This window comes from Saccharomyces paradoxus, chromosome XV, assembly GCF_002079055.1.
Source record: "Saccharomyces paradoxus chromosome XV, complete sequence".
NCBI classification, from domain to species: Eukaryota; Fungi; Ascomycota; class Saccharomycetes; order Saccharomycetales; family Saccharomycetaceae; genus Saccharomyces; species Saccharomyces paradoxus.
In genome coordinates this window covers 901383-921948 of record NC_047501.1, presented here as the reverse complement: position 1 = coordinate 921948, position 20566 = coordinate 901383, and the positions used below count along the sequence as shown (strand labels likewise).

The following is a 20566-nucleotide window of genomic DNA, read 5'->3' as shown; positions in this document are numbered from 1 at the left end:
ACTCAGTAAACAACAATAGTTATGGACTACAAAAGAACGGTTTTATAGAAGAGGTCGAGGTGGAGATTGTGAGCTTATTGAGCAACGAGGGACAAGTATGACGAAGCTGATGGTTACATCTCATTGCATGCTGCGAATGGTGCGGCGGCGGCCGCTTCGTGTGCAGTTTTATACTCGATGGTACTCCACAAAGAAGAATAACGCAGAAGCACCCAGGATTAATCCTGTGGGGATACAGTACTTAGGCGAGTCTTTGCAGAGACAGGTGTTTGGGAATTGCAGTGGTAGAGACGAGGCGGGCCAAAGCGACAAGCTAATGGAGTTATCGAAAAAGTCACTAAAGGACCATGGGTTGTGGGGGAAGAAGACGCTCATCACGGAGCCAATATCGTTTCCCCTGCCGCCACTGCAGGGCAGGTCGCTGGATGAACACTTTCAGAAGATTGGACAGTTTAGTTCAGAACCTTACAAGAGTTTTTGTGAGGGTAAATTTACGGAGATGGTGGCACGACCGGCGGAATGGCTGCGGAAGCCAGGCTGGGTCAAGTACGTACCGGGTGCGGCACCAGTTGAAGTAGCATACCCAGACGAAGAGTTAGTGGTATTTGATGTAGAGACGCTGTATAACATTGCTGACTATCCAACTTTGGCAACGGCTTTGTCGTCGACGGCATGGTACCTTTGGTGCTCGCCGTTCATATGCGGTGGTGATGATCCAACTGCGCTGATACCCATGAACACGTTGACTAAGGAACAAGTCGTAATTGGTCACAATGTCGCGTATGACAGGGCACGAGTTCTCGAAGAATACAACTTCAGGGACTCGAAGGCGTTCTTCCTCGACACTCAATCGCTGCATATTGCATCATTTGGGCTGTGTTCAAGACAGCGTCCGATGTTCATGAAGAATAACAAGAAAAAAAAAGAAATAGAAGTAGAATCAGAAGTTCAATCAGAAATCTCCATCGAGGATTATGACGATCCTTGGTTGAACGTGTCTGCTTTAAATTCATTAAAGGATGTGGCGAAATTTCACTGCAAAATTAACCTTGATAAAGCCGATAGAGATTTCTTCGCCTCCACAGATAAATCAACGATAATAGAAAATTTTCAAAAACTGGTCAACTACTGTGCCACTGACGTAACAGCCACAAGTCAAGTGTTTGATAAGATTTTCCCTGTTTTCCTGAAAAAGTGTCCACATCCAGTTTCGTTTGCAGGTTTAAAGTCTTTAAGCAAATGCATTCTGCCAACGAAGCTGGAGGACTGGAACGACTATTTGAACAGCTCCGAGTCTTTGTACCAACAGTCCAAAGTTGAAATAGAATCAAAAATTGTCCAAATCATTAAGGATATAGTCCTTTTGAAAGACCAGCCAGATATGTACCTCAAGGACCCCTGGTTATCACAATTGGATTGGACTACGAAACCTTTAAGATTAACTAAGAAAGGTGTTCCTGCAAAATGTCAAAAACTGCCCGGCTTTCCCGAATGGTATAGGCAACTTTTTCCTTCAAAGGACACCATAGAGCCCAAGATCACCATCAAATCAAGGATAATTCCGATTTTATTCAAGCTATCGTGGGAAAATTTTCCCGTAATATGGTCGAAGGAGTCTGGTTGGTGCTTTAACGTGCCCCATGAACAAGTAGAAACATACAGGGCTAAAAATTATGTCCTGGCAGATAGCGTATCTCAAGAGGAAGAGGAAATAAGAATGCAAAACCTTGGGTCCCAACCTACAGGTGTTCTTCTCAAAGTACCTCATCCTAATGGGCCCACTTCCAATTGCACGAATCTTTTAACTAAATCATATAATCATTTTTTTGAAAAGGGCGTGCTAAAATCGGAGTCAGAATTGGCTCATCAAGCTTTACAAATTAACTCTTCAGGTTCGTATTGGATGTCAGCAAGGGAACGGATCCAATCCCAGTTTGTAGTTCCCAGTTCCAAATTTCCCAATGAATTCCACTCTTTGTCCGCAAGATCGAACTTAAATAATGGCAAAACAAATGATCTTGCCATAATTATACCGAAAATTGTACCCATGGGCACTATCACTAGAAGAGCTGTGGAAAATACGTGGTTAACCGCATCCAACGCAAAGGCAAATAGAATAGGTTCCGAATTGAAAACCCAGGTCAAAGCTCCCCCAGGTTATTGCTTTGTTGGAGCAGATGTGGATAGTGAAGAATTATGGATAGCATCTTTAGTCGGTGATTCTATTTTTAATGTTCATGGTGGCACCGCCATTGGTTGGATGTGTTTAGAAGGTACCAAAAACGAAGGTACAGATTTGCACACGAAGACAGCTCAAATTCTAGGCTGTTCTCGTAATGAGGCGAAAATTTTTAATTATGGGAGAATTTACGGCGCAGGTGCTAAATTCGCGAGTCAATTACTCAAAAGGTTTAACCCATCTTTAACTGACGAAGAAACAAAAAAAATTGCAAATAAGTTGTATGAAAATACAAAAGGTAAAACGAAAAGATCAAAATTATTCAAAAAATTCTGGTATGGTGGCTCTGAGTCAATTCTATTTAATAAATTAGAAAGCATAGCAGAGCAAGAAACACCTAAGACACCGGTTTTGGGATGTGGTATTACCTATTCGCTCATGAAGAAAAATCTGAGAGCAAATTCTTTTTTGCCTTCAAGAATCAATTGGGCCATCCAGTCATCTGGAGTTGATTATTTACATCTCCTTTGTTGCTCCATGGAATATATCATTAAGAAATACAATCTTGAGGCAAGGCTTTGTATTTCCATCCATGATGAGATTAGATTTTTGGTGAGCGAAAAGGACAAGTACAGGGCTGCTATGGCTTTGCAAATCAGCAATATATGGACAAGAGCCATGTTTTGTCAGCAAATGGGTATAAATGAATTACCACAAAACTGTGCCTTCTTCTCGCAAGTAGATATTGATTCAGTCATTCGTAAAGAAGTCAATATGGACTGCATAACGCCATCGAACAAAATTGCTATTCCTCATGGAGAGGCACTTGATATCAATCAACTGTTAGTCAAACCCAATAGTAAATTGGGTCAGCCAAATCTCGATATCGATAGCGAAGTGTCGCAATATACCTATAACTACAGAGAACCCGTATTTGAAGAATACAATAGGTCCTACACTCCAGAGTTCTTGAAATATTTCCTTGCAATGCAAGTTCAGTCAGATAAGCGAAATGTGAACCAGCTAGAAGAAGAATATCTACGGGAGTGTGCATCCAAAGAATACGCTCGAGACGGAAACACTACAGAGTACAGCCTCTTAGACTATATACACGATGTTGGGAAGGGCAAAAGGACTAAAATACGCATTATGGGATCCAATTTTTTAGATGGTACCAAAAATGCTAAAATTGATCAACGAATCAGACCACCTGTTAATATGCCTGATTATACCTCACTTCATAAAATTGCTAACGATTCTGCGATCCCCAAAGAGCAACTGCTGAAGAACAAGGGAAAGAAGGAAAATGGGGTAGTTTTGGCCAGCGAAAATAAGAAGAAATTGACAAGAAAAAAGAATACTACACCAATGGAAAGGAAGTACAAGAGAGTGTATGGTGGTAGGAAGGCATTTGAAGCGTTCTATGAATGTGCAAATAAACCATTGGACTATACTTTGGAGACAGAAAAACAATTCTTTAATATTCCTATAGATGGAATTATTGACGACGTTCTGAGCGACAAATCTGGCTATAAAAAGAGACCAACACAAGCGGGAACTGCGTCACCATCGCCAATACGAAAGACTGCAAAAGCAGTACATTCCAAAAAATTGCCGGCAAGCAAGCCAGATACTACAAAAAGAAGTTTGCTTGGGCTGGAAAGGGACATTACTATATCTAGAGGGTACTAGCCAAAATCTGCATTAGCTTACGCATTTGTATTTATATATACAGCACATTATAACATTATTTTTTCTATAAATTTCTACTAGCTTTTTTTCGCCAAATGAGAAAACAAAGGAAATTGCCCCTATTAGAAAAAAGTTAATGTTAGGAGTTGTGGAAAAAACAAAAGCCAGAAGTGAAATAGGAGTTCAAAATTCAAATCGTCGGCATTTTCTCGTTAGCTAAGGCTTTATAGATATTATAGCAGGCTCATTAATTTTTACATGGTAACAAAATATGTCGTTTGATTGGCTTAATGTTCCGGGATTGGACTTAAGCAGCGGGGACCAAGCAGAAAAGAGACCATCAAATGGATTGGGACCTCCCAGTGTGTCTTTCGACTTTGGTATAAACACTGCTGCTCCACATGATTCCAGCTTCTGGGACCAAGGATCAAGAAGCCACAGCGATACGACTTTGTCTTACAGAAATAATCACCCAAACACAGGAGCTAATTCCGCTACGAACGTAAATTCTCCCCAAAAGGGGGATCCTTCTCACACGGAAGTACGAAAACTTTCTGGGGGTGATGTATACGCAGAGTCGCCCGAAGATATGCAAGTCCCATTGTCTTTATCACAGAATCAACTTACCCATGAAGAAATAAGGACTTATCTAAGATGGTACAACTATATATGTTTGAGGACTCATGGAAAATTAATAAGATTGAATGACGTGTTTAGATTCTTAACCAACTTCAACTTATCACAAAAAGTTAAAGATAGAATTGTGGAAATTTTCCGTAGCTGTAAAAATGCATTAAATATTGGCCAATTTTTCGCTGTTCTAAGACTAGTTTCTAGAGCTATTATATATGGTATTTTACCTCTAAGACGTATGATCTTAGAAAAGGCACCTGTACCCAAACCGCGCCCTATCCTAAGTAGTGAAAATCACGAAGAGGTGTATGAGGAGGTGGAAGACGATGATGGTTCCACCAAAGCTGGTGATCAAAAGGTTGATTTTGATTCATTTGCCTCATTGCTGTTGACTGGTAAGACGACAAGGAAAAGGGTCAGAAGGAGAATCAAAAATTCGAACTTTAAGAGTAAAAAGGTTAGATTTTCAGAGCATATAACGTTTCAAGATCCTCCAAATCTTAATCAAGAATCGCTTAATAATAATGAGGCAAGAAAGCAAAATACTGATGGAAAAGGTGAAGATCAGGACTTTAGTAATGACAGTCCATTAGACTTCACATTGCCCATGGACCAATTATTAAAGAGACTATATAAGGGGAGACAAAATAGCGGTTTAGTTTCGAGTTTGCCCAGCGAACAACAAGAGACTGAGGAGGAGAAGAAAGTTTTAGAGGATATGAAGGACTCTTTGTCACATTTCAAGCAAATACAGACTGTTGATTCTGCATCATTGCCAATTTCATCCGCATTTTTACAGAATGGTAATAATTTACCAACTAACAATGTGAATAGCGCCGGGATTCCACAACAAATGCCATTAGAACCTTTGAAGCCCACGGCTACAGGTTCTGCTAATCATCTGGTGCGAGAAGAATATAATCAGGGGTTACATCCAAGCGACGGTGCCATTCAGACGGGTTTACAACCTTTAAAACCGACAGCAACAGGCTCTGCAAACTATTTGATGCGAAGTCATATGGAACAACCTCAATCTATCAAACCTTCGAATACACCTGAAACAGTTGTAAACCCTGGAGGGCTTCAGCCTTTGAAACCTACTGCGACAGGTTCTGCAAACTACTTAATGAAACAGCATCTCTCACCTTCAGTAAATAACGCAGTACCTTCGATGTTTCAGCCACAGTTCACGAACCAATCTTCGTCTCCACAAGCTACGGGACCGCCCTTTCTGAATTCTCCTAATATTACTCTTCCCCAAAACAATCAGCAGCAACCTTACCAAGGAGTTAATTCGACTGAATCAAAGATTGAGCCATCAAGCATATCCCCTCAACATACATATTCTAACAATGTTCGGATTAACAATGGAAACATTATATCCATGCCGAAAGTAGAAATATCTAGCGCCCTTTCCCCTCAAAACACTCTTCCTCAGCATCAGCAGTCACATTTGCTTTCTCCTCAAAATACTATTCCGCAACATCAGCGGTCACATTTGATTTCTCCACAAAACACCTTTACCCAAAATCAGCCTCCTATTCTTTCTCCGCAAAATACGTATTCCAATAATCAATCAACAATGATATCTCCCCAACATACGTACGCTAATAATCAGCAACAACCCCAACATCTTCCACCTCCTCCACCTCCACGCGCTCAACAGCAGCAGCAACAAGCAGCCATTGTGTCACCTCAACATACGTACCCCAACATACAAAAGCAGAATAATTTGGTACCTACTCAGACCTCGTATGCAAATTCACCAAGTATGCAATCTCCAAATTTTTTGTCACCTCAAAATGCTGCTAATAGTTACTTCCAATCTTTGCTTTCGACTTCACCATCTCCGAATCCTATGCCATCAAATGCGTCCACTGTTAATAGCAATAACGCTGGTAATAGCATAGGTTCATTCCAAAACACCAATCCAGCAATGAACAACAGTCAATCTCGTCAGACTTATAGCCACCAGCAGCAACAACCTCAACAACCTCAACAATCAATATATGGGGGTCAACTTTCTCAAATGCAGCAACATCCGGGGCAACTCCATCTAAACAATTCTAATATACAAAACCAACCTAACAAGCCTAATTACGGAATGTTAGGTCAGCAAATTCATCAACAGCAGCAACAGCAACAGCAGCAACAGCAATTCCCATTTAATACAGACGTTAATAGATCTAATTCAAGCGATATTTTGGGTAACTTGCAGTCATTACAGCAGCAAGTTGATGCTTTACAAATTCAATACAGTAGGAGACCATAGTATAGTTAGTTAAAGCGGGCGTATAGATATGAAAAATAATATATATGTAGGCGTATGTGTATGTATATAAGGTCACAAAACTGGGCAATTTATGAACACTAGTTCACTAGCATTCTTCGGCTGTGTTAAAACAAAAGATCTGAACTATTTTTTCAATTTCCTTTCCCAAAACATTTAATAATATGACATTAATTTCTAAACAAAATAAATTGTTTTGCAAATATAATGAAGGAAGTCACATTCAATCATTTCTCTAATTTTTTGCTCTTCTTTGGAACCCTTACTAGCCAGTATAAAAATATTGCTGCACAATAGTCAAAGACAATATACGCACTGAAAATACCGTAGTTCATCCATCTACGTGAATACGAAGAACTTACAGTTTTCAGATAGTCATTGGTGGAACTAAATTGACAAAACTGACAATCAGTTTCGGAACTCTCATCAACCAGATACCCTGTCCCAGCTGATTGCAAATAAGGCTCCATATACTCCAAGCATGTCATACCACTCGGAGGGACAAATCTTAAAAGTTCTTCGTTAGAACAAACGACTTTGGCATTGGCCAACCCGACCGACAGCAAAGCATCAATGAGATATGTCAGAGGTGACACTCTATACATAAAAATCCAGAATCTTGGTAGAACATCCGAGGTAGCCAGAACACCGCAAAAAGATAACGACATTATGAACAATAGTGAAGCAAGATTTGCAGCATTCTCTGCAATTTCAATACATGAAATTACCAATATTCCCATCGAACTGATATAGACGTAAAACGCACATGCAAACAGCCAGAATAAAGCACCTCGTTCATGAAGTTGATTTGCATAAGAGGCATTTCTGTAGAATCCTACAGGATAATAGTAGACGAAAAAAGATATAGTTCCGGCCAGTAAACTCCAGGGAATTTCTACGAGAATCTGCGATACAATAAATGCTTTCCATGAAAATGTTCTTGATGGTCTTTCTCTGGCTTCATAAAGTTCTCTCTGCTGAACGAAAAGTGGTAAGTATTGTTGTAATATCGGGTTAAAGACCACAGTAAACATAAAGATGGCTAGCATTTGGTTTTGCAAGCCCTGCAATGATGTGTTTGCTTTGAAAAAGGTAAAGCCTATGAAGAGTTCGGACACAACTGCTAAAAAAAATTTTGACCATAAGTAAAACGGTGTTCTCCAATATTGGTGGAATAATCGGTAACTAACCAATTTGATCTGATACAAAGTTGAAGTAGCGAATTCTTTCTGTTCCTGGTTTGACGAACCTTCTGTCCGTTTAGGTAATTCTCGTTCCATCCAATCTAACTCTTTTCTAATTTCTTTATATTCTTCAGAATCTCTCCAAATGGTAAAATAATCTTGGCTGGCGTGGCTTCCTGGTGCTGCACCCACTATTTCCAACATCCATTCGGCAGGATTGGCATCCGAAGGGCATTTATGAGCACCATGGGCTTCGAAATAATTAATCATTGTCTTGCAGCCCTTCCCTAGCTCTCCAAAGTAAACAGTTTGTCCGCCAGTTTGCAAAAATAGTAACCTATCAAATTCTTGCATTAGAAGGGCAGAAGGTTGGTGGATGGTACATAAAATTGCTTGTCCACGACTAGCCAATTTTTTCATTAACTGACAAGTTGACCATGCAGTCTGGGAATCTAGTCCAGACGTGGGCTCGTCTAAAAATACCAACAGTTTTGGTTTGGCGGCTAATTCAACGCCTATTGTCAACCTCTTTCTTTGCTCCACATTTAAGCCTTCGCCAGGCACGCCTACTATAGCATCAGCATAAAGTTCCATGTCCAGTACTTCAATGACCTCTTCAACGTATTTATCTTTCTCCTTAATGGACACATCATCAGCCTGACGCAGGTATGCGGAAAACCTTAATGATTCTCTCACAGTTGCAGTTTTCAAATGCAAATCCTGCTGCTGACAATAGCCAATTGATCTAGGGAAAGACTCATCCCGTGGTCTCCCATCTACGAACACATCACCAGTAATTAAACCCATCGTAGTTCTTTCGGCAAGACAGTCTAATAACGTTGTTTTTCCTGCACCAGATGCACCAATTAAGGCGGTCAATGTACCAGGCTTGACCCAACCATCAACATTATTTAAAATCCTCCTTTTCCCTTTTTTAATCGGAATATCGTAGCATAAGTTTTTCCAGTGAAAAATCGCTTGTGATTTGGACAGTTCAATATCGTTACTTTTACTAAAGCTATTGCTTCTAGACGCAGAAGATGAAGGAGAAGAAAACTGTTCCTTTGCTGCAATATTATTATTACCCATCACAGCTACATCAGAGTCCCGTAAAAACCTTGTATCGGTGACACTTGAATCGTTGTTCATCTCTATGTCCTTCTCAGCATCAGGTGCTGACAATGTGGGTTTGTTTTTACTTCTCTTCCCAGAGACAATGCCCTTCTTCTTCATTTTTTTAACCACGCTATGAGGGAATACTAACATTTCACCATTTTGCTTTGCTCCTTCATTGTATTCACAGATGAATAAATACAAAAATAAAAAAAAAATGATGTAAGCTAAACCAATACCAATAGACCGCCATTTATTCTTATGCCGAAAGCCGTAGTTCGTTTGAATGAAATCATCACCACTCACATAAGTATTACCGGGGACAGCACCGAGAGCGGAGCAGATCACTTCGTCACCTGTTGCATTTGCATAATTCGGCCCATTGGGTATGTACTGCGCACATGGAAAATTTCTATCATGGAATTCGTTAATCATTAGTGATTCAAAAAGATAAGACAATGGGTTGATATACGAAATCCATTTTGACCAGCCAAGCATTTGGACTCTTGGGATTGCAAACCCAGTGTACATTGCAAAAGCTAACAAAAGAACAGATGCGGGAACCATTGCCTGGGGTAAAGTCTTTGACACCGAACCAATACATCTGAACAAATGTGACATAGCAAAAACTGTTATGATATTGATCAAAAAGTAAAAGAAAAAAGCACCGGCATTTCTTTTTAAATTGATTAAAAAATAATACGGTATGTTGAAAGTTATTGCCGTGGCCAATTTTGTTGGAACGTCAGAAAATGTAGAAGCGAAAGCATCAGCACTTGGGCGATACAACGAGTAAGTCTTGTGCTTTTCGGTGATAGGCCTTGTCTCATAGAGTGAAAAGATCTCTAAAAGTGATGAGAACGCATTAAACAAGATAGCAAAAAAAATAGCCGCGCCTCGGTAATAAAACGTTGTCGTGGTAGTGGAAAGCATGACTTTATAGAACATTGATCCCAATATAAGGGCCATTGCCGCATGGCTCAAAACTGTAAATAGTTGAATACTTGGATCGTTTTTAATCCTCCAAAAATCCCTGATTAGAATATACTTAACCTGCAAAAAGAAACTTACTGTATAAGGGGAAGAGGGCCGTGCCCTCTTCGATTGTTTGGCAATATGTGCGTCCTTCATTTGTTCTCTTTGCTGGGATGAGTCTGTATCTAAATGTTCGCTCACTTGTACTTGCAATTGCTTGTATTCTTCTGATTGTATCCAGTACTGGTTCATTTCATAGGCTGTTTGTGGGATCTCAATTCCGTGTTTAACCATGTTTTCGTCCTTGATTCTTTCAGAAGGACTAGTAATAGAGGTCAAATAGTCTGCTGTGGTCTGTCTTTCGGGACAAACATACCCCATTCTTTGAAAGTACTTTTTGGCCTGTTTACTTGGACCAAAGAAAATTTGGTAACCATCATAAAGAACACATACTTTATCGAACAAGTCATAGGCATCTTTAGAACATTGGTAAATGGCCACAGTTGCTGCAGACTTTGTGATAGAGGCCTGCGTTTTCAAGGCTTTGATGAATTCCAGTGCAGTAGCCGAATCTAAGCCCCTCGTGGCATTATCCCAGCATTGAAACTTAGAGCCACATATAGACACTTCAGCAATGGAAACTCTTTTCCTCTCCCCCCCGGATACACCACGAACAAAATCATTACCTACTTTCGTATCTGCGGTGTGGCTCAGTCCGTAAGTTGCCATTGCCACTTCAGTGACATGTTTGGCAAATGTGTCCCTATCTACACCCTTGATTCTGTTCCTTGGTGTCTTCAGTCTTGCCACTGTGTATAAAGTTTGGAATACCGTCAAGTGCGGAATATGTATATCTGATTCTGCATTGTAGACCACTTCACCACGGTAATGGTTTTTGATTTCTTTGCTGGAAAATCCGTTATATGTAATGATTGTGTCCGGAGAGATCTTGAATCCGTGTGTATTTACGGATATAGATTTCAGCAGCGTAGTACATCCTGCACCTGGCCGCCCAAGGACAACCAGTAGTTCTCCCGGGTTGATGCATCCGTCCATCGGCTTCAAAATTTGGAAAGTGGAATCATTCTCTTCATTTTTGTCATGTTTCCGGCAGAAAAGACGTTGAGAAATGCGCCTCCAACCCATTTTCAGGTACTTGATGGGCATATTACCAAACGTTCCTTGGTAGGAAATATCGGCAGAATCGCCAGAGGCACTCAAATCTTTCCAGGCGCAACCTAACGAGAACGGTTTATAGAAATCCAAATCATTTTCGCATACTTGCGCCATGTTTCGCACCCATCTGACACTAGAGAAGTTTTCTGACCGAGGGTCTAATGTCTCGTCGTAATCTGGATCATTGACATCCAAAAGTATTGGGTTGACACCTTTGATATCACTAGTGAAAATAGACTTGCTCGAAGACGACGAAGAAGCAGCTGCTAGTGTATTCGGGTCGCCTGTTCCGGCAAGGTGTTTCTCCTGGGATAAAAGAGAAGATTGGCTCGTCAGTGTTCTTGCCAACTCTCTTATTTCTTCCTGAGCTGCCGTGTCGAGGCCTTCGTACGGCTGTGTCTCGCTTGGTGAATAGGCCGACGAAGCAGCATTTCCTTCATTCAAGCCCGGGTTTGAACTTGAGAGTGCCTGCAACATGCTGACAATTATATAAGGCCAGAAGCTATTGCTTGATATTTTCTGCTATACCAGAAACGTTTTTACAAAGTGTAGAGATATAACAGCACCGAATATCTTGTATAGTCGTGTCATAGGGACGAGACAAGAAAAATAAGAGTCCCTTTGCACTACTGTCCTTCTTTTATACTTATATAAAGCTCGCTACATCGGAGAAGCCCCGCTACAATATTGGTATTAATGACAACAAGTATATTATTATTAATCCAACAAAATAGAAATGTGTCGACGAAATTGGTGTACTGTATCAAATTAAGGGTTTTTCTGCCTACCGCATCCCTTATGAGTCCGTGGAACAAAACCATGTGCGGCTGAAGCAATGCACGGAATGATTCACTCGCCCCAAAACTCCATTCCACGGAGCGTTCATAGTGATATTAGTCACATGATATACACGTGACAGTTTTTCTTCTTTCTGCTGCATTCCGCAAAAGTGGCTCAAAATTCTTCGGATTTTGGCCTTGCAGCGCGCGAGTGGTGCAGCGCGACCAAACAAACACCAGTTGTCGCACCCAAAAGATGCAAAAGCGGGGAGCCAGTTAGTTTTCTTCAACTATTAGTTGAAACATAGTTTGCATTCTATAGCAAGGTATAAAGTAGCTACTAAGCGGATAGTATCTGTAAATCAAGCATACATTTCGGAACACCTTTAAATACAAATTAAGAACGCAGAATTATGTCGTCATCAGTGCCATACGATCCATATGTACCTCCAGAGGAGAGTGCCTCAAGTGCAAACCCGAATTCCCAGAACAAGACTGCTGCTTTGAGACAAGAGATCGATGATACGGTGGGAATAATGAGAGACAACATCAACAAGGTTGCTGAACGTGGTGAAAGATTAACCTCCATTGAGGACAAAGCAGATAATTTGGCTATCTCCGCACAAGGCTTCAAGAGAGGCGCCAACAGAGTCAGAAAGCAAATGTGGTGGAAGGATCTAAAAATGAGGATGTGTTTATTCTTGGTCGTTATTATCTTACTTGTGGTAATTATCGTCCCTATTGTCGTCCATTTCAGCTAACGCTCATCGGTTCCCGATGCTAATCTTAAAAAATATATATATACAATAGTCATAATAGTAATAATAATAATATAATCATAACCTATAAATTCAGTAAGAAGCAAAATACAGTTAGTGCAGTGTACAACAACACAGCGCTTGCCTAAGATTTTCCATAATATCGATTTCTTTATCATACTATTGAGAAATACTTCTATTATTAATTAACTATGTAGTTTTTTTTTTTTCCTTTTTTGTCATTTCTTTTTTTAGCATTCATGTACAATTCTGTTTCTCGCGCCATCAGTACTAATGGCCGTCTTGAACGACTTGCTGGGCAACAAGATCAACAATTCTCTTCGTCGAAGGCAAGGATAACCACGCTGGTATATAGGCCTCTACTTGATCAAACTTTCTGGTCTTTATCAAACTGAACGGGTCAGTGAACGGCCCTGTTTCTGGAGTGATAAATATACTACTGCTATGCTCGTGACCCTTGGAGTCATTGCCTGATGTAGATAACGCAGCTTCTTTCTTAACAATGTCAGCAACGTATCTTAAGATTTCCTGTGGAATAGGAGACTCATAATCTGCCACCTGGTATTGCGATATCAATTTTTGCAACTGTGCAGGCGTCAGTGAATAACAGATTCCTCTTAAGATATCAATATCTTCGATGGTATACTTGCGGACTTGAAGTAGTTTAGCGGTCTGAATCAAATGTTGTAAGCACTCAGTACCATCTGTTAAGCCATGCGTCTTGCACCATTCCTCTAATCTAGTGACATTGTAGTTCAATTGAAGGCCTCTTTTCCAGGACAAGAAATTACGTTTCATGATCAACTCGTTAAAACAAATTGCATCCACGTAATTCAACAAAGTTGTGACTACAGCGTGGAACACTTCAGTTTCAATATGGAAAGATTTCATGCACCAGTATATGCTGTTGAAGAAGGTCAAAATATCGTCCATTGTATATTCTTCAGTATTAGCGAAAATCTTGTTCAAAAACCCACTGGTTTCTCCCGCGCTGAATCCTGGTAACGATTCGGATATGACCACAGCATTTATGGCCTTTTTTTGCAACTGCTTTTGCAATTTTTTCAGCCAAATGTTGTATATGTTATAACTTAGTGCTTCAAAATCATCCTTAAGTTCTGTAACCAATGAAACATACTCTTTATACTCCTCATCGGTCATACCATTTTTGAAGGTTTCTTCAGTTAGAATAGAATTCAGGGCAAACACCACAAATGAGTATAACTCCCTAACGTTTGCTAACCAGAATACACCGCTTGGGATTAAATCGTTACCCTTCAATTGGGTGACGACTTTCTGAATTGTGGTTAACACTTGAGCAAGGAAACTTTCACTTTGCTTGGTTAGCCCGAATCTCCACATTTCACTTAACACTATAATCAGTATTCTAGCCGGATAAACAACGTCTCTTTTACTTAGTTGAATAGCTACACCAGCATCTGGAACTTCAAATCCCTTTAATAGGCCTTCTGTAATTTCTTGGTTCAAAATTTCAGTGTCCTCCAATAATCTGTATAACTCTTCATTGATTTGTGTAGCATTGACTCCGTTTTCGCGATCGACACTCAATGAATCAATGTGATTGTTTCCGGGCAATGGAGTGGATCTAGACTTTAAGTTCAAGTCGTTAGGTGACAAGTTTGGATTTTCAAGCATCATATTATTGAAATTTGAAGCACCACCTCCCATTACATCCTTTAATGGTGTTTGAGGTAATACGCTAGTCGTGACAGTGCCCAGCGACATGGCAGTTTGTAATCTAACAATTTCTTCCTTTAAAGATTTAACTTCGTTTTGCAAATCCCCATTTAATGTCCGGTATTCAACCAATGTTTTCTTTGTTTGCTCCAATTCTTCGAGTTGTTTTTTAGATTCTTCTTTCAGTTCATCATGTTGTTTAACCATTCCTTCCAACTCTAATTGGGCGTCGTTTAGACTTTGCTCAGTGGATTGCAAATTGCCCTCAATGGTTTTTTGTAGTTCCATATCTTTAGTCTTTTGATTATCAATATCTATCAAGTGTTCTTTTTTCATATTTTCTAGCGTCTCTTGTAATTTGGCACTCTCTTCCACTTGAACCTGCAATTCTTTAATTCTTTCTGTCATTTCTTTATTTTCTTTGACCTTAGATGCTAGGTTTTGCGTTAGTTCAATCACTTTATTCTCTAACTTATAACTTACTTCTTTCAAATGATTGACTGATTTGGCGTCAGCCTTCAATTGCTTCAATTTTCGTTGAGCAACTCTTCTTCTGATCAATGATTGGACAACAACAGTGTCCCTTTTAGTGCATAAAAATCTAGATCTCGGCTCAAAAGTTCTGACTTTACTTTGAATAGTTACCGCAGCATTGTATTCATGTTCCTGTCTCAGTTGTCTTTGTTTTAATTCTTTTCTAATCTTCGTTTGCAAACTTATGATTGCTTTCAGTACATTGAACACGCTGGCACGGATCGCATGACCTCTATAAGCAGCTTGCAGTAAGTTCGCACAATTAACTTTCATTTCATGATTAGCGCGTTGACGAATAACGAAACCTTTGACGTTGCTCTGCAAATTATTGATGGATTGTGATATTTGCAAATATTGTTTACGGTAATATTTAGCTCTAATTTTCTTTTGAATTGTGACAATGGAATTATGCATCTTGTTGCTTCTCAGTTTTTCCAGATAAGCAAGCATACCAGCTTTGAAGAAAATTTTTGTATTACCAATCTGATATTTGGATTTGTCCTTCACAGTAGCATCTAAAATCATTTTCACCACTGATATGATGTCTTCTTCCGTGGTTTCCTTTTTTTTGAAAATTAGGTCCCACTCCTCATGTGGTATCAAAATGTAGTACCTTAATACAAATTCTTCAAAAGTCCACCTAGAAGGAAACCCAGCACAAGATATTCTAATGGTTTCCAAAACACCACAGGCTCTGAGTTGAGACAATACCATCAAATTATCGAATTGCCAAGCTTCTTTATCTGCATTCGGCTTTATACAACGAATGTAATGAACATTAGTTGAGTTGATGGTATTCATTAGTTCAATTAAAGATTGCTTAAACATGGAACCCAAAGTAGGTTTCCTGTTAACCGTTCTTATCGGTCCCGGTTTTTTACTGCCAGCTTGTTCTAATTCAAGCTTTTTGGCTTCTTCCAGTTTTTTGGCAGCTTTTTCCAATCCTTCTAAGATATTTATTAATGTCTCGTTGGTAGAGGCCTTCAGCACTTCCAAATGTCCGTCGGACACAGTGTCTCTATTCTTTTCAATAAATCCTTCCACGTCATAGGCAACATCAAGAGCATAATGACTCACGATAAATTTAGTCTGCCCAAACCTTGGTTTAGAAAACACCTTATTTGTAGGGGATTTATCCAAAGTTTGATAAAGTTTTTGTGTCCAAGATTCGTCAGAACCAGCAGGTAATCTACTTTCTTCGTCAAGCAGTGATAAAATACCCAATTTATTTTCAATCAGATCAATACAAGGTTGATTATCGTTAAATTCTATAAACGACCATTCGATTTCTTCTTTAACGTATTCTTCTTGCTCTAATTTGAAAACGTGTTGGTTGAACTCTTGTTGTAGTTTTTCGTTGGCATAGTTAATACAAAATTGTTCAAATGAATTTTTCTCAAAATGTTCAAATCCATAAATATCTAGAACACCAATGAATGAGCTAATTTGGTCGTTCACAGCCGGGTTGCATAACACGGTGTTGATATTCTCAACAAGCCAGTCGAAAAGGGCAGAATAAATGAACTTGGCTACGGAATCTTTGGCAACCAAAGCTTGGTTATAGTTTAGGTTCGAAACGATCTTCTCTGATCTTGTAATGATTTGCCTTTTGGTGATCCATTTGGCGAAATTGTAGGCATCAATGCCCAACAATTCGCACGCGAGTTTCAGATTTGGCTCATCAGCAGATAATGAGGCATCATTCCTAGTTTTCTTTATTTCTATGTTACCGATATGCAGAAGTGCGGCCAAAATCTTGAATATTTGGTGTTGAGTTTCCTTGGTGATCCCGACTAGTGTCAACGCATCAACTGTAATTTTGTATTCCTTGGCATCGTCGATACCGTTAATCTTGGTGTCGCCACCTTGGTTCATGTAGAAATAATCCGAGGCATCTGTAAGGTGCAACTCTTCCTTAGTCTGGTCTGGTAATCCAGCCATTAATTGATAAAATATGTGATAGTTTCTTTCACTTGGAGGCTGATAAACTAATCTGGAACGTTCCAGTAAGTACGTGCGGATCCTTGCTCCAATGATAGATGTGTCCTTATCGAATAAAATTTCTAGATACTTACCAAATCTGGAAGAGTTGTCATTTCTGGTAGTTTTAGCATTACCGAATGCTTCCATAATGGGATTTGTGGCTAGAATCTTTTGTTCTGTTTCAGACATTTCCACTTGATGTTGTACAGTAGCAGAATTTTCCTCCTCGACAGAAGCAAAATAACGCATAATATACTTGGCGGAAACTGTTTTACCGGCACCAGACTCACCGCTTACGACAATGGTTTGATTTTGTTTGTCATTCTTCATCAATCTATACGCTTCTTCGGCAATGGCAAACAAGTGAGGTTCCAGTTCACCTCTGCGTTTGCCCGCATAAGCCTGAATCATGTCTTGTGTATAAAGCTGGTCGACGCGGTCAAAAGGGTTTGTAGCGATCAGCACGATACCCGAGTACGTGTAGATATTCAATTGAGAATAACGCTGTTTGATGGCATGTAAAACCGCAGGCTCATTCAAGTATGATAGAGAAGTCAAATCTTCCGTCGCTTCCAAAATGGGAGGGTTTCTAAGAAGCGGCAAAGATTGGTCCTTATCGTTATTTAAGTCTTTTGTGTCCACGGACACGACTTCATCGTCTTCCAGTTGCAACTCCAGGTGGTACTTGCCGTCGTTGAACTCATTTTTGGTTACTTCCGCCCCAATCCAGCCCAATTCTTTGTGAGGATACCAGCATCGTGTACCCACTTCAAACGACATCCTATGCTGTGATAGCTGTGGCTTTATGTCTTATATGTACAATGGTATATGTATCGCTGTCCAATGGAGTGGCGTTGAATAGTACCTTAAAAAACGAAAAACAAGCAATGAGGCAGAAATCGACTAAACAACTTCAAGCGGGAAAAGTGGAATGCCTTTGCGAAGAATTTTTGTTTTCTGATTGGCCTACAAGATCAGTAGATTTCTGAAACGCAGACTATAAATCGTATCAAATGAAGCGTGTTTGGGATTTCTGATATTTGGCTTTTCGAGAAGCGCGATCATAAACAAAAAAAAAGGAAAAAATCACAAGTAGCCCTGAGACGGGTAATAGCACATGCCCTATCTTTTTGAAAATGTGTCATTAGGTGAAACTGTTAATGATCAAATTCACCTATGTAGTATCCAGATTAACCCTACATACGCTAGGGCTCGAAAACCTGTTGGGGTTTTGGTTTTAACAGCGTAAACTAAACCAGATAAGCATCGAGAAATGCCGGCTTGACACATCGTACTTCAACAAGAAAGATAAACCAGTGACAGGAGTTTTGAGGCGTGTCCGAGCCTGTTTATTTATTGACAGGTGTTCGAGTAGATCACTCTATTTGTGGAGGAAAGAGCTTCCTATCACTCTATTTTTTTTTGCCTTTTTTTTAGTTCGAATTATAGCTGATACATTAAGGCGGAAATGAACTTGCTAATTGACAGGATGGAAAATCCTGGATCAAGGAACTGTACTCTGTTACCTCCCTCGTTCCCAAGAGGCTTTTGTAAGGGAAGAAGGGCTTCCAGTGGCGACGCAGTGAAGGTAAAGGAACCCATTCTACAGCCACAGCCGCAACCAGTACAAACAAATACAAGTATTGCACACTTTTCGAAATCATCTTCTAGGCTGCCTGTCATAGCAGTGAATGATAATCCGGTGGTGCCAAGGCCAAGTACTGAAGTTAATCTAGGATCGCTTTTACAAAAGGAAAGGGAGAAGGAGAAGGAGAAACAGCCTGTGTCGCATGATAGGAGACATTTACATGTGGCGAAGAATAGGGCACATGGGGTACGACAACACTCGTTGGAGATGTCTAGCCTGCCTGTCCTAGGGTCCACCAAAACCGGGAAGTTTAGTGACTTTTTGTTTGAGGATGACATTGATAATAGAGTGAGCCGACACCGTAGATCGTATAGTGGGGCATCCAGTTTAGATGATCCATTCAGAGTGTCAGCAAAAAATGATTGTAACTCTAATAGGGCCAGGATGTTTTGCCTTAGTAGGGGACGTCGTGGGTCGATGTCCGTTTTCCAAAGCTGCCATACTGGGCTAGCTTTCAATCAAATACAGGGCTCCTCCTCTTCGCAACGCAGATCATCCGCGGGTTCTTTTGATTATGAGAGGAAACGATTGGTGAACCAATTTTTGCAGCCTTCGTTGGGGAATTCAGATCCTTTCGATACGTTGAGGGAGTCGGTAGTGTTTGAGCCCTCATCCACCGCTGGCGGCATTAAATCAGGGAACACGCATTCTCAATCACAACTTTCCGTAAACTCCTCCCCCAGTACATCTTTGTTTTATCATGATTTGGACGGTTCCGCCGTCAACGATTCTTCATCATTTTTGTATTCACGTTCTAACGTACCAACCTTTTTGTCGTCGTCAGCCTTTTCGTCTACATCATCTGCATCATCGGATTCAGAAGATGTAGACAGAAGAAGCTTAAACGGTGTGTACCCCTCTTTGGGCCATTTAACTAACAAGAGGAAAGCAAGGAACTCATCAAGCTCTTCGACTGTCCCTGGATATGATGCCTTAGGATTTAAGTATTCACTGGATAGACAGAAGTCAGCAGATTCTTCCACGAAGCTCAAGAGCGTACTGAAGGTGAACAATAACAAAGTTTCTGCGGTTACTCCTGATTCCAGCTCAAACTCTATTTCAAAGAGTAATTCAAATTTGAATGATAACATTGATGAACTAAATTACTATCAAAATCACATTTCGGCACTTCTAGTGAAAATCGAAAATGAAATGAGAAGAAATTTAAATGATACAATAATCAAGAATGAAAACAACGTTCAAAAGACGATACAAAAATACGACCTTCTATCGGGAGAATTGACCCTTTTATTAGACGAAATGACCACCTTGCGGACCACGGTGGTTGAACAATTCTTGGTCAAGTTGAGATCAGACTTTGACGAGGATGATGATAGGGCATTTATTAATGAATTAAAGACCTCGGTGGAAGAAAGTGTAGTGCAACTACAAGGATTGGAAAGGAGAATGGAAGTTTGTCAGGAAAGGTTAAGTAAACAAAAGTCCTCCCTAAGGGAAATGGATAGTTTGATAGAGCTGAAGAATGTGTTGAATAAATCGAAAAATAACACGAAATCCATCTACCTCTATAGGTACTTTATTATTGACATCATTGCATTGGTTTTGATGTGCGGCTTCATCATTTATGTCAAAAATTTGATAACTCGATTTTTTGCCCATTAAAGGTCAAAAAAAAAAGTTCTCTTATAAACGAGGTTCACGTACAAATAGGAAATCAGCCCCAAGCATAGTAATAGACGCCTATATATACATATATATAATTTATACACATTAATTAACGCGCATGGACATTTGAATCGATGAGACAGCAAAGGCGATGCAGTGGCCAAATTTCGTTCTTCATTTATGGCGTTGGGTTAATGAGTCAAAAATGAAAAAAAGTCGGCAGCCGTTTTTTTAACGCTTCAAGAAGGGAAGAGTAAAAGTAAATGCATATTGGTGA

The 20566-nt window shown here is 39.9% G+C and overlaps 6 protein-coding genes across 6 annotated transcripts; 4 read left to right on the top strand and 2 right to left on the bottom strand.

Moving 5' to 3' along the window:
• Positions 1 to 97: 97 nt before the first annotated feature.
• MIP1 (DNA-directed DNA polymerase gamma MIP1) lies at positions 98 to 3871 on the top strand (the record flags this gene model as incomplete). The annotated part of the gene is made up of 1 exon (XM_033913550.1): positions 98 to 3871. The coding sequence occupies one exon, from the start codon at positions 98 to 100 to the stop codon at positions 3869 to 3871; it is 3774 nt and encodes a 1257-aa protein (XP_033769441.1).
• Positions 3872 to 4142: 271 nt separating this feature from the next.
• Positions 4143 to 6776, top strand: SCD5 (Scd5p; the record flags this gene model as incomplete). The annotated part of the gene is made up of 1 exon (XM_033913549.1): positions 4143 to 6776. One exon carries the CDS (start codon positions 4143 to 4145, stop codon positions 6774 to 6776), a length of 2634 nt encoding a protein of 877 aa, XP_033769440.1.
• Positions 6777 to 7021: 245 nt separating this feature from the next.
• Positions 7022 to 11719, bottom strand: PDR10 (ATP-binding cassette multidrug transporter PDR10; the record flags this gene model as incomplete). The annotated part of the gene is made up of 1 exon (XM_033913548.1): positions 7022 to 11719. The coding sequence occupies one exon, from the start codon at positions 11717 to 11719 to the stop codon at positions 7022 to 7024; it is 4698 nt and encodes a 1565-aa protein (XP_033769439.1).
• A 715-nt stretch (positions 11720 to 12434) lies between these two features.
• On the top strand, positions 12435 to 12782 carry SNC2 (SNAP receptor SNC2; the record flags this gene model as incomplete). Its single annotated transcript, XM_033913547.1, has 1 exon — positions 12435 to 12782. The coding sequence occupies one exon, from the start codon at positions 12435 to 12437 to the stop codon at positions 12780 to 12782; it is 348 nt and encodes a 115-aa protein (XP_033769438.1).
• A 288-nt stretch (positions 12783 to 13070) lies between these two features.
• MYO2 (myosin 2) lies at positions 13071 to 17795 on the bottom strand (the record flags this gene model as incomplete). The annotated part of the gene is made up of 1 exon (XM_033913546.1): positions 13071 to 17795. One exon carries the CDS (start codon positions 17793 to 17795, stop codon positions 13071 to 13073), a length of 4725 nt encoding a protein of 1574 aa, XP_033769437.1.
• Positions 17796 to 18483: 688 nt separating this feature from the next.
• Positions 18484 to 20286, top strand: FRT1 (Frt1p; the record flags this gene model as incomplete). The annotated part of the gene is made up of 1 exon (XM_033913545.1): positions 18484 to 20286. One exon carries the CDS (start codon positions 18484 to 18486, stop codon positions 20284 to 20286), a length of 1803 nt encoding a protein of 600 aa, XP_033769436.1.
• Between the last annotated feature and the right edge of the window lie 280 nt (positions 20287 to 20566).